The 16,095-nt window shown below is 51.8% G+C and overlaps 5 protein-coding genes across 5 annotated transcripts; 1 reads left to right on the top strand and 4 right to left on the bottom strand.

The window, feature by feature from the left end:
- Positions 1–384: 384 nt before the first annotated feature.
- Positions 385–1,203, bottom strand: cccA (Vacuolar iron transporter cccA; the record flags this gene model as incomplete). The annotated part of the gene is made up of 1 exon (XM_014690585.1): positions 385–1,203. The coding sequence occupies one exon, from the start codon at positions 1,201–1,203 to the stop codon at positions 385–387; it is 819 nt and encodes a 272-aa protein (XP_014546071.1).
- Positions 1,204–2,977: 1,774 nt separating this feature from the next.
- Positions 2,978–4,321, bottom strand: G6M90_00g102760 (uncharacterized protein; the record flags this gene model as incomplete). The annotated part of the gene is made up of 2 exons (XM_014690586.1): positions 2,978–4,008; positions 4,084–4,321. The coding sequence occupies 2 exons, from the start codon at positions 4,319–4,321 to the stop codon at positions 2,978–2,980; spliced, it is 1,269 nt and encodes a 422-aa protein (XP_014546072.1).
- A 1,602-nt stretch (positions 4,322–5,923) lies between these two features.
- ptaK_2 (oxidoreductase ptaK) lies at positions 5,924–7,987 on the top strand (the record flags this gene model as incomplete). Its single annotated transcript, XM_014690587.1, has 1 exon — positions 5,924–7,987. The coding sequence occupies one exon, from the start codon at positions 5,924–5,926 to the stop codon at positions 7,985–7,987; it is 2,064 nt and encodes a 687-aa protein (XP_014546073.1).
- An 851-nt stretch (positions 7,988–8,838) lies between these two features.
- G6M90_00g102740 (uncharacterized protein) lies at positions 8,839–11,748 on the bottom strand (the record flags this gene model as incomplete). Its single annotated transcript, XM_014690588.1, has 3 exons — positions 8,839–9,713; positions 9,779–10,268; positions 10,777–11,748. 3 exons carry the CDS (start codon positions 11,746–11,748, stop codon positions 8,839–8,841), a joined length of 2,337 nt encoding a protein of 778 aa, XP_014546074.1.
- A 2,669-nt stretch (positions 11,749–14,417) lies between these two features.
- G6M90_00g102730 (uncharacterized protein) lies at positions 14,418–15,834 on the bottom strand (the record flags this gene model as incomplete). The annotated part of the gene is made up of 2 exons (XM_014690589.1): positions 14,418–15,218; positions 15,331–15,834. 2 exons carry the CDS (start codon positions 15,832–15,834, stop codon positions 14,418–14,420), a joined length of 1,305 nt encoding a protein of 434 aa, XP_014546075.1.
- Positions 15,835–16,095: the final 261 nt, after the last annotated feature.

The following is a 16,095-nucleotide window of genomic DNA, read 5'->3' as shown; positions in this document are numbered from 1 at the left end:
TTGGGTTGAAAGAGGTGTTAAATAACCACTCCACCTACTAAGCGAGCCTGGTACCTAAGGCTGGAGTGAATGATGTCTCCGGCGTATAGCTGTGAACCAATATACACTTTATTACCTGCAAGCAATGATTCACTCGTCGTCACTGTCAACAGCTGCGCAAAGATTCGCCCGGTGTAATCAAGCGGCAGTTTGGGGTGGTGAGAGGGCAAACAGATTCTTCATTGCCACACATCTGCTTTGACCGGGTCCTATTCGTTAATTCTGACTCAATAGTGAATACATGAATAATTTTATACCTTTATCCCCAATTGACCATTTCCCCAAAACCATAGGGCCGAACGAATTGCCAAAATGCCATAATAGAACTTATTTGAAGAGCAAATATCAATGGCCAGGTTCAGAGCCTGCACCAACGAGATTCACACAGAGAACCGCAGCGCCTGCGGCTAAGCTTCCAAGAACGAGCATTTGAAGGCCTTCCCACAAGCTTCTCTTGACACTCCTCTCTTCACCACGGAGTATCCAGCTCTTGCTTGATCCAAATGTCATGAGCGCTATCAAGCATAAAGCAATGCTCCAGTGCAGACCTCTACCAACTGTTGAAGTAAAGAAGTATGGGAAGAGGGGGATGATACTGCCAACGACATACCCCAGCGAGATGGATAGACCCGAGGCGACGGGCCAGATTGGTAGCTGATCCGACAACGGCTCTGTCGCAGCATTTTGTTGCTGCAGACGGCAGGCTGTTCCTCCAACACCGTCAGGGCGACTTCTCAGTATCACGAGAATCTCCAGGACTGTGGCAGGTGGTAGAGCCAGCGGCTCAAGATGGCTCCTTATAAGGTCCTCTTTCGATTCTTGTTCCAGATACTTTTCGTCCAAATTGTCGCTAAGATGACTAGATGAGGCCCTTGAGCTTCCATCGCGCAACATCCCCCTCAACTCCTCCTCGTCACCGTTGCTATCGAGGTCGTCTTTCTTCCCGGTTGGATGGGGAACCTCATCCAATGTGGATAGATATCCACCGATGCCCATACTGATGCTTCCGGCACACAACTCGGCGAGGCCTGCATATATGACGGTATCAGCTCTTCCCAGTGAGCTGAGCCCTGCGGTGAGGGCAAATGGGACGGTCAGGCCATCGGAAAATCCGAGGGTGAAGTCGGAAAGAAAACGAGTTAAGCAAGGGCTCTGCTTGGACATTATGGCAAGCTAGGGTAATAGAATAGTGTACGATGGTGTTTTTCTATGCTCACATTCTTTGCCGAAAAAAGAAAATGACGTCGCGAGCTGGTTAATGTGCGTCGTAGTGAACTGGTTGCGATGACAAAGGTGGTTAAAATATTACATTGGTCATGAACCGAGTTAAAAATGTCGAGCTTAAGCTCAGGAAGAACAGGGAAGCGCAGTAACCAGCGTTGAGGAGAATGCAACAAGTTTAAAAATGGTTCATAGCGAAATCAACCAACAGATGAACTCGAGTCCAAGAGATGGAGCAGTTGTTCAAATGAGGTGCACAGTGGACTGTGTCTTCGGTGTAATTGCATCTTTAACTGGCGAGTAACTTTGAAAAACATGAGCTGTCTATAGGTCGGGGCAGGAGCAAAGGGCAATGTTCAACCAGCAAGTGCTCACTCCTGCCGTCCTGGATGGACGAGGCGCAACCCATTCAGTGGCAGGCCAGGAACGGAAAGTGGCTGCCGCTGCGATCCACCACCCTGATCGACTTCACCCCACATTATCATTCTATCCCGGCTGGGTATTGACACCTCCCACCAGAGTCCACGATGGTACATCCATTGCATGTACGGCCCTGCATCACTGAGCTACCAACCTCCACGTGCTCACTAATCCCCCGCTAAGGAGGGCGGAGTCCCCGTCCAGCACGGAGTATCGGCGAATAGATCTCCTCTACAAGAATATCGGGCACGAGGCCGGCTTGTGAGCACTGGAACTGCATCAACTGGGGTTTGCGCTTCGCGCCAAGCCACGGAGTAGACCGACCCAGAGAGCAAAAGCCACCCGCATCACAGTAATCCGCTGATGTAAACAGGCTCCGATACGCTCAAAAAGTCACTAAAGACATGTCTTTTTCCCCTCTCGTGCGGATTGGTTCTCTGTGCTCGCACAGATGCCTGCATAAACATGGGCCGGGCCCAAATCTCAAGTACAAATTCGGTAGCGAATAGGCCCTCCCACGTGCTCTGCTTAAGAACGCCTGGCCACTGATTCGACCACCACTTTCTCCCCGTCGGTGTTGCTTTGAGCCAGGTGGAGGAGGCCAGCAGGGACGAACTGACGGCGTGCTGGACCCAGGATCTCTGTGGGGACCGCTACTCTCCTACGAGACCAGGGAATCCCTGGGGCCCCGATGACCGTCTGGACGCAAATGCGGCTTACTCCGCGCGCCTGTGGCTCCGGGCCGGCTTGGCTAGACTAGCAACTGGCTGTCTGGGCAAAACTCATTGGCACTGGGCAGTACTACAGAGCACTCCGTACAACTTTGTTCGTACCACACAAGCAAACAAACGGAGCACGGAATGGGTATCGAGAAACTATTGTTGTTTTCAATGTTACAATGCGTATCACCAAGCCTCACTGTCACCACAAGTTCGGCTCCAAATGGAAGAAAGAGTGAGCCGGTCCAAGGATAGTAGTAAGAAGAGTAACTGCGATGATCATCGCAGGGCTGGGCCGCTGGGCCGCTGGGCCGCTGGGCCGTTAGCACACGCAGAGGCCAACGATAACTTTTTGCTGGCCGCTGTTCTGTTCCAAGTCTGGCAGGTACGTGTAGCAGGGTCATCTATTTCTGTACAATACAGTGTTGTTACTTTCTAAACGTTCTCTCCCTCCAGGTTCTCAAGGAATCTAGTACTTGGCCATGATTCGGATTCATCCTTGATACTACAGCCCTCGCATTTTTCCACCACCCAGTCCATTTCATCTATAGTAAAGTAATCGATGTTCGTAACCATTTTTATTCGCTCTCGGGCTCATACCCCTCAGGGGGATGCAGACCATCAGGGGTCTCAATTGTGTCTTCGTAATAAGTAGGAGCCTTGCTATTCTTCCAGGTGTCCTTGACAGACTGGAGAATAGGACGGCCGTTGTACGCCTTGTCGAGATCGAGGTTGGGCTTAGGAAAGATCTTGTTTCCGCCCTGGTCGTTATACTGGCCAGCATACGAGTAGTTCCAGTACATGCTCTGGAGTTGTTCCTGTGATCTCCACTGGCGGAGCTTGTCACCAGTCTTATCCGCAACCACCTTGAAGACATTGGCACCGACATCCCATCGGCCAAGGGTGGGAAGGTCCCAATTTGCAGAGACAGTGGCAATCTCGGAATAATGATTGTAGAAGTTCTTGTCCTCAGTGCCCACGAGCTCCTTGGGAACAGCGTCACCCAGAAGGATACCCAGAATGTTGTTACGGGCAGCATACGACTCGTTCTCGTCCCAGGTGACCAGGACAAGGGTGTTTTGCATGAAGTTCTTGTCCTCGAGAAGGGGCTCAAGGAACTTGCGGCACCAGACACCAGCGACGGTGACGGAGGTGTCGTGACCATCGGAGGTCATGTTGGGTGTGATGAACATCCACTGGGGGAGCTTGTTATCCTTGAGGTCCTTGTGAAACATGGAGCGCGAGGTATCAATAAGAGACAGGTTCTTGATTTGCGACAGCTTTTTCTCAGAGTGGGTAATGCTGTCGTGTAGAACAGCAGGGTTGTGCTTGCGGACGTAGTCGTTGGCACCGTTCTTCTGGTTGCGGTAGGCGTTGCCCTCGAAGCCAGAGAAAGGCATGTCTTCCTGATAGTGACCCCACGAAATGCCCTTGGTGTCGAGGAGATCAATCACTGTGGAGATATTGCGAGGCGAGCGGGTGAAGGCGTCGTTCTCCATACCAAAGTAATCACCGGCAATGGAGGCCATGTAGTTGGGCTCAGAAGGGTGAGTAACGGCGAAGTAGTTGGATAGAGTAATACCCTTCTTGGTGAACCAGTTAAAGTTGGCTGTACTAAATATTAGACCTGCCGTTCCAATATCGGAGATTCTTCCTCTAAAAGGTGCCCTGGGAAATCACTTACGGTCACCAAAGGATTTGTCATAGTTCTGGTTCTCAAAGTAAATAATGGCAAGTCTGTCAAAGGCCTTGCCCTTCACATGGCTTGTAGGGCTGCTGGTCTTTGCTGTAGCAGCAGCCTTTGCAACATCGGCCGTGCCAGTAGCGGTATACCTGGTCTCCCAGCCGTCTTGAGACTTGCAGGGAGTAGCAGAGACGACGCTGGCGACAGCCAGGAAGCTTGCAGAAATTTGAAGCAACATGTCTGCTTCTTCAGTCTTTCGAACCTGAAGCACTTGGCTTGACAAACAATGAAGCAGGTAGCTGCCAGTTTACTCCGTAAAGGTCGATCGACATTTCAGGGCGGAGCGTTTACTTAAAGGAACTGGTTCTCACTCCAGCTGAGCGCAACGGTATGCTCCGATAAGGCACACAGTCACCCAATCTTCTTCGAGCGGGTACTGCTCCGTCGAATATGCATGGCCACACGGAGTACGGAGTCGAGCATTCTACATACTAATTCGTAGTTGCTGACTTGAACACTTTTAGTCTGGTAACGCCGGGCATGGCGGCAGGGTTGCTGGCCCACCTTGCTGAGTATGGCAGGTCCTAATGAAGTATGTACGAAGTAAGATTACGCCATTGCCGGACGGAGGAAGACTGCGAATGTACTCTGTGAGCACACAGCTTAGCACTCTATCCGTAGAGACCAATGTCGTCCAAATGCAGATCAGTCGACCCTGCGGGTACTGTGTAACGTCAGCAATATTACGTTCTCAATTGAACCCTCCCTGAGTATCGTCCGTACAACGCAGTACCTGGAATTTGTTTCCGAATCTGGATACCTAGGCGCGGTACCCCAGAATCTGGTTATTCATGCAGCTCGGTCCACATCTCGGCCCCTCGTCGGCGGTGATTGGCATCTTGACTTTCCTGGAGTTACCGGAGTGTCTCGCAACATTGTAGTTCAAGAGTGACTAGGCCAAACAAGAGAGACATGCTGAGGTCACAAGAACTGATACCGAGCTTCTCGAGAAAGCCAAGTTGAGAAGCTGGTTACAGAATGGAACATCGGCACCTGAAGGCTGGCCATTTGTCGAGGTTCCAGTTCTCCGTACGTGGGGCCGAATTTTAACATGGAGCATCGTGGTCAAGGTTCACGGTTTTCCTGTAGCGGGAAGAGGGGAGTACTGCCCTTCCTCAATCTTTGTTCCTTTGGCAACTTAAAGTTTAGCTGCGAAGCGTGCGGCCCTTGATGAGGTACATAGAGAGTGTGGCCACCAAGTTTTTGCGATGGTCACTCTATCGAGCAGGGGTTCCATGCACTGTCGCGTGCCGATTCATCCGTCTAAGAAGGCCAATCGTCCATCGAATTGAGCACGTTGACGGACCATTTTATCTTGGTGACCTCTCCATCCAGCTCCAGTCCCCAGCTTGGTGGGGGTCTCAAGATTGGTGTTGATGCTACCCAATTGCATCTGATAGCTCCATCACGCGCGTCTTGCAACAACCTCCCTTGAGAATTCTTCTCGGTCGTCGGCCGTGGAATACAGCTGGGTACTTTCCATGCGACTACGGTTAACCAAGGCTATTAGTCCCGGCCGTACGGAGTACCTTGGCCGCCGTCTTCTCGAACGAGGCCCTCGCTGTGGAATAAGCCGATTTATCGCTTACTGCATTGGTCGCCGGCGTCAACTGCAATATCGCTTGTGGTTCTGCAGCGTAGGTCCGCAGTTCGTCGTGGACCAGCACGAGGTAGCTATGCAACTTGACCGCTGTCTGCCGTGATACAAAGTGAGAAACAATATTGGGAGGTGATTCACTGGTCTCTTGCAGTCTGGTGCTGGTGCGGTTCGTCCGACAGAATGTCCACGGGAGAAGATGTAGAGGCTCTTGGACAGACAGAGGAGCAGCCGTTTCTTGGGCAAGAGGCAGCGGGAGACAAGGAGGAAATTGAGGCAGGTGCGAGTCCACCCTTCTGGCTCGGAAACAGCCGAGCCTCACGGCTGCACGAATTTTGCAAATTGAGCCTCTTCATTTTCTTCCTCACCATCATCTTGGGATTAGTATCTGGAATTGTACTGAGCTTCCCACCTAGGGGCACAAGAGACTCTCTTGACACTCGTCCCCACGACGACCAAGAAAAGGACCATCAAGACACAGACCACACCGATGACTGGAAGCATAAAGACATTTCCGGCACGCCACGTCTGCGAGACACATCCGAATATGTACTTTCGCCATCGTGGGATCGCAGTGCTGCTCCGGTCACCCGGGAATATCACTGGACAATATCAGATGCTGAATTGAATCCAGATGGAGTCTATCGATCGATGATTCTGGTTAATAATCAATATCCCGGTCCCTTGATAGAATGTAACGAATTCGATACCATCGTTGTCAACGTGGAAAATAAGGCGTCAAATTCTACATCAATTCACTTTCACGGACTCTTCCAGAATGGAACCAACTGGATGGATGGCACTGTCGGTGTCACGCAATGTCCCATTGCCCCCAACTCAAACTTTACATACAAGTTTGTTGTCCGTGGACAATCCGGCACATATTGGTATCATGCCCACCATAGTGCTCAGGCATCGGATGGCTTGTTGGGCCCTGTCGTCATTCATTCACGGGAAGAGCTTACACTGCAAGAGGTCGATTACGCGACGGACAGAGTCATCATGGTCCAGGATCATTACCACAACACAACGGCTGAGTTGTTAATGGATTATCTACAACCAGACAAGGAAAATGACGAGCCTGTCCCAGATAACGCGCTCATCAACGGTCGTGGCGTGCGAAATTGTGACGACTTTGACGGGTGGCGTTGCGACAGCAGCAACACGTCTGAGCCGATATTTGACCTGACTGCAGGCCAACGGCATCGTCTGCGATTCATCAACGTGGGAGCCTTTGCCGAATTCCAAATTCAGATTGACGAGCACCCATTCTATATCACAGAGGTTGATGGGACAGATGTTCATCCTTTAGCCTTCCATCGCCTCAACATATCACCTGGTCAACGCTACAGTGTCATCGTCGAAACCAACGTCACGACTGCTGATGCATATTGGCTGCGAGCCAGAATGGTCACGCACTGCTTCACTACCAAAAATGATCGATTACAGCCCGAAATCAGAGGCATATTGCGGTACATCTCATCGAGCTCAAAGCCCCTTACAGCCGATCCCCAAAGCAAGGACTGGTCGGAGGCCGTCGAAACCATCTGTCGTGACCTCAACACATCAGCTCTACATCCAGTCCGGCACATCAGCCCTCCTCCTGCTGACGACTTTGTCCCCCTCAGAGCCAACTTCATGATTGGAGCCTGGCGTCTAGCTCGAGGTTTCTTTAATGAATCCACTTGGCATGCAAACGCCACCTACCCTTCTCTCCATCGATTTCTCGATGCCAAGCCGGAAGTTACCAGCCTTGAAGCACCATTAGCCATCAATGACAAAGCATTCAACAAGGACAACGATTTTGTCCTTCAGACCAAGGGCATACGTACAGTCGACATCTCTATCAACAACTTTGACGACGGCGCACACCCTTTCCATCTCCACGGCCACAAGTTTTTCATCATTGCTCAAGCTAGGAGCGGATATCCCCCTACATCAGCGACGCTGGACAAATACCTACAACAACACGGTGGCATGCCAGAGAACCCCCTTCGCCGGGACACTGTCACCGTGGAAGCCTACTCCTGGGTCATAATCCGCGTTGTCCTCGACAACCCTGGCGTTTGGGCGCTTCACTGCCACAATACGTGGCACTCCGAATCGGGCATGGTGATGCAGTTACTTGTACAAAGCGAAGCAGTAAGTGGATGGAAAGTTGACCCCCAGCATAGAGCAATGTGTGGATTTGAAGGCGTCATGTCTGGTATGAGGCCAGATGACAGCATTTGGTTTGGCAGCTTTTAGGCTTATTGCTGCATATTGCTTAAGCGGTGGTTATTGTTTGTGCTGCACTGATTTTGGACACCAAAGATGAGACGGAGTTTATATCATCAAAAATGGTTAAGGATGTGTATTTATAGATATCCATGGCAGAAAATTCGGCGTTGGGTTCGAATATGGGTTAAATAGTTACCTTGCTAGACAATACAGAGTACAAAGTGCCTGCTTCTCCAGGGTGCTGTTCAATCTCATCAAGGTCACGTCCTTTAGTTTTATCGTATCCATCATGCTCACAAAAAGCTGAAAATTAAAATGTACGTCGAGTGACCCCGATACTGATCAAGTATTCTATCTATTCTCTAAGTCTCCATCAGCCACATTGTTGGCATTAATAATTCTTCTATCCCATATCGTACCTTTCCTTTATCTAGTTGAGCCTCAAAGAAAACAACACACCCGAATTCCCATTTGTTACAAAATGAAATTTTCTCTTTTGAAGGCGAGACATCCCATCTCCAGTCCCCATTTCCTGTGCACCGACAGTATGAGGTTGTAATAATACAACAGCGGACGTAGTAAACCAACAAGGCAATGGTTACTCGAAACGCCGGGGCTTGTGAAATATGCTGACGAAGTAGAAGTTGCGGTACTAAAAGAAATATATGTTTGATCAAGATGACCCAAGCGCAGTTTCGCTTTCAAGCCCAACGCCGTGAATAAACATGGGAAACACTTTTTATAAACCTTCGCAATGCTTTCCAAATGCTGTGTTAAATCAAAAAGAACAGATGAAAGAAACGCCGAGAGGATCGCTTGTATGCTGAATTATATGGTATGTGTGGCGAATGTATTCATTACCAATTCTCCTCTATGCCTTAACCGGTTCTGCGTGCAACGTTGACCCCGGGGTTGACAAAGGCTCGGGACGCAATATCACTGAATCGGCGCACCACATTAGTAGTGCCACCAGTAACTTGTGCTTCGTCCAAGATGAATTTCGATGCGACTGCAAGTCGATTCTTTGGATCAGTCTCATCGGCGTACTGGGGGGTATTTCCATAGCTGGGACCGTAATACGGTGCAAGTTCGCGAACGACGGCTATAGAATAAAGCACATCACGATTTTCTCTCCCATCCAGCAAGTGTCTCATTCTACTCAGTGCATCCTCTCTGGCCTTGAGGGCCTGATGCGAACCAGGCAAGTCTTGCTTTCGCACAAACTCCGCCAGACTATACCAAAAGTCGAACTGGCGAGTACGTTGGGTATCTGGGTCTTGCAGCGGTGGTGCGAGAGGGTTGGTGACTAGATATTCACCGCAAAGCAAGGCTTCAACCACGCGCAGGCGGTTTCTTGCTTCCGTGGCATCGCCCTCCGGTGGCATGTTCGCACGGTTTGCCTGATTTGTTGCATCAGGTATCCGATACGCAGTGCAAGCAAGCTCCCACACGATTCTCGTCTCCAACACTCCGGAATAAGCCATCTGCGAATGGTCATTCGCTCTAACAGCTTCCAAGATTTTGAGAAAGGTCGCCATGTGCTCGATAAGATTGGCATCTCTGGGGAAGGACATCTTGCCATTATCAACAAAATAATACCATGTCGTCTCCAGAAAAGCGCTTAATCCACCAGCATACATCTCATGATAAACTTTTGTGATTTCGTTAAAAGTCTCCTCGGTATGGCTTATCTGTTGCGGGGGAGGGGGCGGACCGAGCGAATCGATTATCTCGTTGATCTTCATCTTCTTAGCTAAGAAGCAGTCAGTTGGCATACCCGCAGCAAGGATCTGAAAACTGTGTGGCATATTTACATACATGTCGCGTGATGGCTGCTGTCCGCGGCTGTCAATGTCTTGTAGTCGTATGGCTTGATGTCAGGGCCAGTCGGGGGTGGCAAGTGCCTACTAGCTGGATCAAAAGGAGTCGCAAAATCAAACCCTGGCTCCTGCTTGATAGTTGGCGTTGCGCTGGCGGAAGCTGGCGAGTTATAATTGGACGAAACGGTGTGTGCCACCGAGGACGAGGAAAGTGTTGACGGTGGGGATGTGGTTGAATAGGAACTTGCAAGCATCGACGGCTGGCTACCGTATGTGTTCGTGGTCGCAGGCAGGTGGCCGATTCCAGCACTCGAATGGGCTGGAACTGAAGGAGAAACAGATGACGACGCCACTGGCTGACTTGTTGGAGCAGGTTGAATGTGAGAATTAGGCTGTGCACCTGGTTGCTGTCGGAAGATGGGGTCGTAGCCTAAACACTCTCGTTTCGACTTTTTGCAATTATTGCAGGTGGGGTGTGTCTCGTCACACTATAGTTCCAACAGTTTTATCAGTGCGTTAGCAAATGAATTAGACATCGACATTGGCGCCCAGATTGGCGAATTGAGAGAAATGGTTTTGTGATGGAGGGGGAACATGTTGTGCAAGAGGTCAGACAATAAGAGAGCTCCCTGACCCACTTTGCGCAGCGGATTAACTTTTGGAGCTCCCTCCGCATCGGAGCAAGGTCAGACATAAAATCTGACTAGTGCTGCAGCGACGAGGATTGATGGCAACTGATGGGAGCAACTGCAAGGATTGGATTGAAGCTGGAAGATATAAAACTATAATGGAGGGGAAATAGAATCGTAAACGAAACAAGTGGACTGGTGAATACCTTTATTCTACGCTTGCGACATGTTAGACAACCCGTTTTGGTTCGACGTTTGATTTCCTGCAAAGCATCGAGTCAGTCCAACTATCGAGTCCAACACAGATTCCGAGAGAGCCGTTGATTAGGATTGACGCATATTCGCTCCTCAATGTCTATAAACGTACCTTCTTTGGGCCTCTGCTGCCAAGAATCCTGGGGTCGTGAGGTAGGGGGTAACGAGGTACAGAATCTGAAGGCAGCCCGTAATTTGAGGGTACGGACATGGTATGGTGAGGGGGGTAGATTGTTGGACCACTAGATACAGAAGTCAAAGAAGGATTCATGCTTATTGACATGGCATGATGTGGCATTTGTGGTTGGCCAGGCCTTTGCTGAGGAAGTGAATCGATCGTTCGCATACTCGGCAAAGACAATGTGTTGCCGCTTGAGACTGGGCTGACTCTATAACTCTCAGACGGATGTGATACTGTCGTACTCGTAGGGTAGGATGGATATTGTACAGTCGAGATACCAGTAGGTGAGGCGTAGCCAGAGGTGACGGGAGGGCTAGCGGCGAGGTGCGAAGACGTCGATACCGTGGCTGTGGTAGTCGAATAGCTCACGGGAAGCCCATTGTGGGCCGTCAGAACGGGTCTGTAGCTGTTCATATCTGAGTCGGCCTCGGGCGCCTCACTGCGGCCGTTCTGCTGAGATGGTGAGGCAGGAGCAGGAGCAGGAGCAGGAGCGGCGGCGAGAGTAGCAGGCAATTCGGACGGCGATAACGAGGTCGGTACGGCAGGCTTTGAGTCGATACTTGATGCCGGTGCCGGGCCTGCAGTCGGACTTGGGAGTGTAGCGGCAGTCGTCGTCGTGGGTGTAGTCGAAATCGTCAACTCTGCAGGTGCTGAAGGGGACTGAGAAGGAGATATTGGCCTTGATGGAGGGCTGTGAACGGCACTTGAGCTTGCCAGAGCAGCTGTAGCAGCCACAGAAGCAACAGCAGCGGTACCGGGCGTGGCGATATCAGGATTGGGACAAGGACTTGAGGTGGTGGTAGTAGCACCAGAGGTCGCAGCATTGCCAGGAGCTGCTGGAGCTGGATCAGAGCCAACACCAGCACCGGCGTCCTGAGCCATGCTCTTGTCGTCCGTAGACATGGCCTCTTGGGGGAGTGTTTTTTAATTGGAAAATTTATGGAGCTTATCGGACGACATGGGAAGCTCAACAGCGGGTAGCAGCAGACGAAATTCAAAAGGGTACAACGGCCCAGTAAAAGGACGGCCTTGGTTGACCGCAGCCGTCACACAAGGGGCGTCCAGATGGCAAGATTGGGCGTGAAGAAGTCCACAGTTGACTTTGACGGGATCCGGATAGACAGCGCGAGACACGCCCTGACTAGGGTTGGGAGAGGAAGCCTTGCTCAACCGTGGTCGGCCAGGCCTTGCCGCCTTGCTTTTGCGCGCCGGCCCAGAGATCTAGTACAGGGGTGCCACTGCGGTGGACAAAGAACAATAATTGAAAGGGAAGAGAGATGGAAAAGGATCGTCTCGTCTGGATGCTCATGAATTCCAGGTCCGGGCGACAGTCGGGGTAGCTGGCTGGGGCGCCCCAGTTGAAAGCGTTGAAGCAATCCCCAATGTCGAGTTATGTGGAATAGGTTCAAAAACGCTAACCCAGACGACTAAGTTAAGTACTTTACATTCTCAAGTCGTAGTTACATGCGCCCGCGGGAAGACTGGAGCTTGAGAGGTACAAGGTACAAGGCTCCCAGGGCTCCATGCTTGTGTCCACTGGTGCAGAGAACGGCTGCCGCTTGTGTCTGTACATCGTTACTGGAAATGTGCCTGCGTGAAGTGGCCAGCAGCCTGTCGCTACTTGCAAAAGCGAGAGAAAAAATGAACAGAAAAAATGTGGCGGTGCATGGCCAAGATGAGGCTTGTACGTGCATGAGCTTTGGTGCCGCCAGTGACAGCTCAGAGCAGTGTGGCTGATGCTTGAACTGTTGGCTGGGATAGAGAGAGACCAAGGCTCAACATTGTACATACATCAGCAGCCATAGTATTCCCAACCCGTCGCCCTATCACCAGTGCCACTCGGCCAGTCTTTCCAACATTTATATCACTTGATCACATCATCCAACTGGTATAGTTGCCACGTAGACCTCACATGAATACGAGTCAGTATATCCCATCGTCATCGGACCCACGCTTCAAGACTCTGTACAAGCGAAAGCTAATATCGCGGACTCTGTCAGCTCAAGACCCCCTATCATAACCAGCCCTGGCTAAACCTTGTGCACGGAGACATTTCATATCCCATTGCGGCCCAGTCACGAGTGGGAACTAATAAGGCATATGGCACATGCCCATATTCCCTGCCAGGCGTCACTTCGGTCCTGCCGCTGTGGGGAAGACAGGCAAAAGGAGGCAAAAGGAGGCAAAAGAACGGCCAAACCCAACAGAGCATGTTTTACGGAGCAATTCGTACAGTGAGCAGAGTCGAGTGACTCGAGTCTGCTGAATCTACAGGAAAACCCCTTTCCTAACACAGCCACTTGGGGGACGGGGAACACCGTTCGCCCACCAGACGGAAGCACTAGCAGAATCCCCGCGTGACTCCTCAATTATACATGTGTGCTTAAGCGAAGCCAGCCGCAGGTCGTCGGCAGCAGTCTTTGCCGTACAGAATACTCTATTTTCTTTGGACGACGGGCGAGTGGCGCCGCTTGGTTCCGACCCTGGGGGGAGGGATGGCGGCGGATGGATCCCTCGACTCCTGTGCTCCACGGAGCACCCAGGTACAAATTCGGTCAAAGACATCCAGAAAGATTGGAAGTCGGATACGCCAGGGTTGGCTACCCGGAACCACGAGGCTGGAAAACACAAAACGACGTCTGTTGGCAGCAACATGCTCCATTACGTGCGAATGTTGCTTTGACGCGTATTCGGTCGCTGGCCTTTCCCTTCATCTCCGACGCTATCGATCTATCACAATCCATCAGCCCGTGCTCATCTGTCTTGACCGACTCGCCGCTGTCTTAATGTGACGCCCATGGGTGCAATAACGGGACTCGCGCACCGAACGTTACACGAGCTCCTCTTTTTTATTCATGCGCACGCGATAAAAAGCTCGCCGTACCCCTGAGAACCGACGGACACCCAGTTCGGGTTGGTTGAACTGCAACATCAGTTGGTGTCCGGTGCATTGTAAAGCACAATACGAATCCGACAATCGATGCCGACAACCAACAGCTCGCAAATCGGGCTCAATTGCCGGGGGAGAAATCTGGATCGCCATGCGCGTCAATCTTTAATTTGTACGGAGTACTCCGTAGGCGAGCGAGAACCACGCGCGCCCCGTGTCGTGCGGCTTGCTCGCTCGCTCGCTGCGTGCGGAGTATCCATCCAATAATTACCCCATACGGTGGGTGTAATACTATTAGGTAGTAGTAGAAGTACTATACTCCGTACGTAGGTAATAATCACGAGCTCGACCGAGGACGTGGCCCGGAGGAACCACAGGTGGGCTTGGCCATGTATGTTGTGTATGTATGTAACTCATTTTTCCATACAGACAAGACAGCACTGAGCATTCCGACCTTTTCGATTTCGTGTGGTCAGACACGGGTAACGCTGTGCCCTGTAAAATAGCCTAACATTGGCTATTACATCAGACTGACATTATCATGCACAGTTGTATTATCCCCATATCTAAATCACACCGGCCCAACACCCAACGATGCACGCTTTACTATAGTATCCAATATTCAACACAGCTGGGAATCGCGCCAAGGCTGGCAAAACCACCAGCTCTAGCAAAGTTGCCCTCAGCCTACAGGAGAGCATTTTCGAAAAGCAGATTTCGCCGCCGACAGATTAATCCCAGATACCTCGCCGGCGCTGTTCCGTGGTCCAACAATGAGCCATGGACTCGCACGACATTGGCGACTTTGCGAATCATATGTCCACGCCAGGCACCGGCTTTTACACTTACGCTGGCAATCTTGTGCCTTCTTGATGCCTTGCCAGACCTTGATCTCTTCCTCACCAGGCCCAACATGGTCTCCCCCTCTCAGAGGTGAGTTTTCAAACGACTCCAGAGGTGTCTGGCCAAACAACTCCCACAGCTGGCCCCAAAGTACCGGCTTTCTCATCCTGCCCAATGTCGTGCCCGCATGGACCATGGCACCAGGTTTCCGGAGCCCGTGGAAAGAAACAATGGGCGAGCAGACACGATCTTCCCGAATCCTTGTCATGTCAGGTGCCTCCCCGTTAAAATAGTGACTGTACCGCTCGTCGATGTAAACGCCAATCCTCTGTAGCGTCGTTGCCACCAGTCTATCACCCCACGTCTCGTCCAACGAGCGAACGTAGGCTTCTCGCACGATGTCTGGCCTGTTAAAGAGTATCCTCATGGCCTCGCCGGAGATAATGACGGCTGATCCGCCGTGAGCAAATCGCGCCCTGTAATCGCCCACCGCGTTGCCCACATACTGCGGTTTCGAAGGGTCCAAGTGACTGAGCAGCAGCTCCAGGGACTCCTTGACCACGAATGTGTCGTCATCCAGGATAAGGTACCACTTCTTGTGCGGCATCCTCTTGTACGATAGTTCCATGCCCATGATGAACTGCAGAAAATAGTTAGTTAGAGAGGTCCCTCTTCCTTCAACCCGCCACCTGCCATTCTATCAACCCTCCCCCAAAACCCAACGACATGGCATAGAATCTCGAAGCACTCACCTTCAACGCATCGAGCTCCCAGCCAAACTTTGCCCCCAGCTCGCCGGCCCTGACCTCATCGCCGGCCCCCACCGCGGCGCTCAAGCTCCTGTACTTGCCGAAGCGCACATGGTCCGCGAACTCGGCCACCCTCTCGTCCCGCATCACCAGCCCGACGGCATCTACAACCGCCGCGCCCAAGTCCCCCCCCGCGGTGCCGTTGGCCGCCTCCCAGTCCCCCACGACCAGGTAATCCCTCCCCTCGTCGCCCAGCACGCCGCCCTTGACCGCAAACGCAGCCAGCTGCTCCCGGACGCGGTGCCTCGTCCCGTACCCCGTCTTGATCAGACACCCCACCTCGCTCGCCAGGTGCACCGGATGCCGCGCTCGCTCGCGAAGCCACGCATCCCTATTGCCCGGCCGCAGCGCCGACCCAAGACGCGCCGAGTTGAACACCACCGCCAGCACGGCAGGCGAGTCCGGGGGCAGGGCGACGAAGAGCACCGTCAGCACCACGAGGGCCATGACGGCCAGGGGCCCAAGGCGACTCCGTCGACGGACAGGCATACCTGACGGGGGGCTGTGTTTGGAAAAAAAAAAAAAAAAAAAAAAGAACTGGCAAAAGGGAAAGAAGAAAAAAAGACGCAGGTCAAATGGGCAACGAGATCATCCTGGCTCCTGGCGGCCACGAAAAGGAAAAAAAAAGAGCTGGTTTCTAGCAGCCAGCCCCAGAATCTCTCTCCGTCTGTCTCGATGTAATGTATTGTGATACAGGCAAGTTTTTGG

The sequence above is a fragment of the Metarhizium brunneum genome, chromosome 6 (genome assembly GCF_013426205.1).
Source record: "Metarhizium brunneum chromosome 6, complete sequence".
Classification (NCBI taxonomy): Eukaryota; Fungi; Ascomycota; class Sordariomycetes; order Hypocreales; family Clavicipitaceae; genus Metarhizium; species Metarhizium brunneum.
Note: the sequence above shows the minus strand (reverse complement) of the source record. Positions and strands in the feature narration are given on the sequence as shown.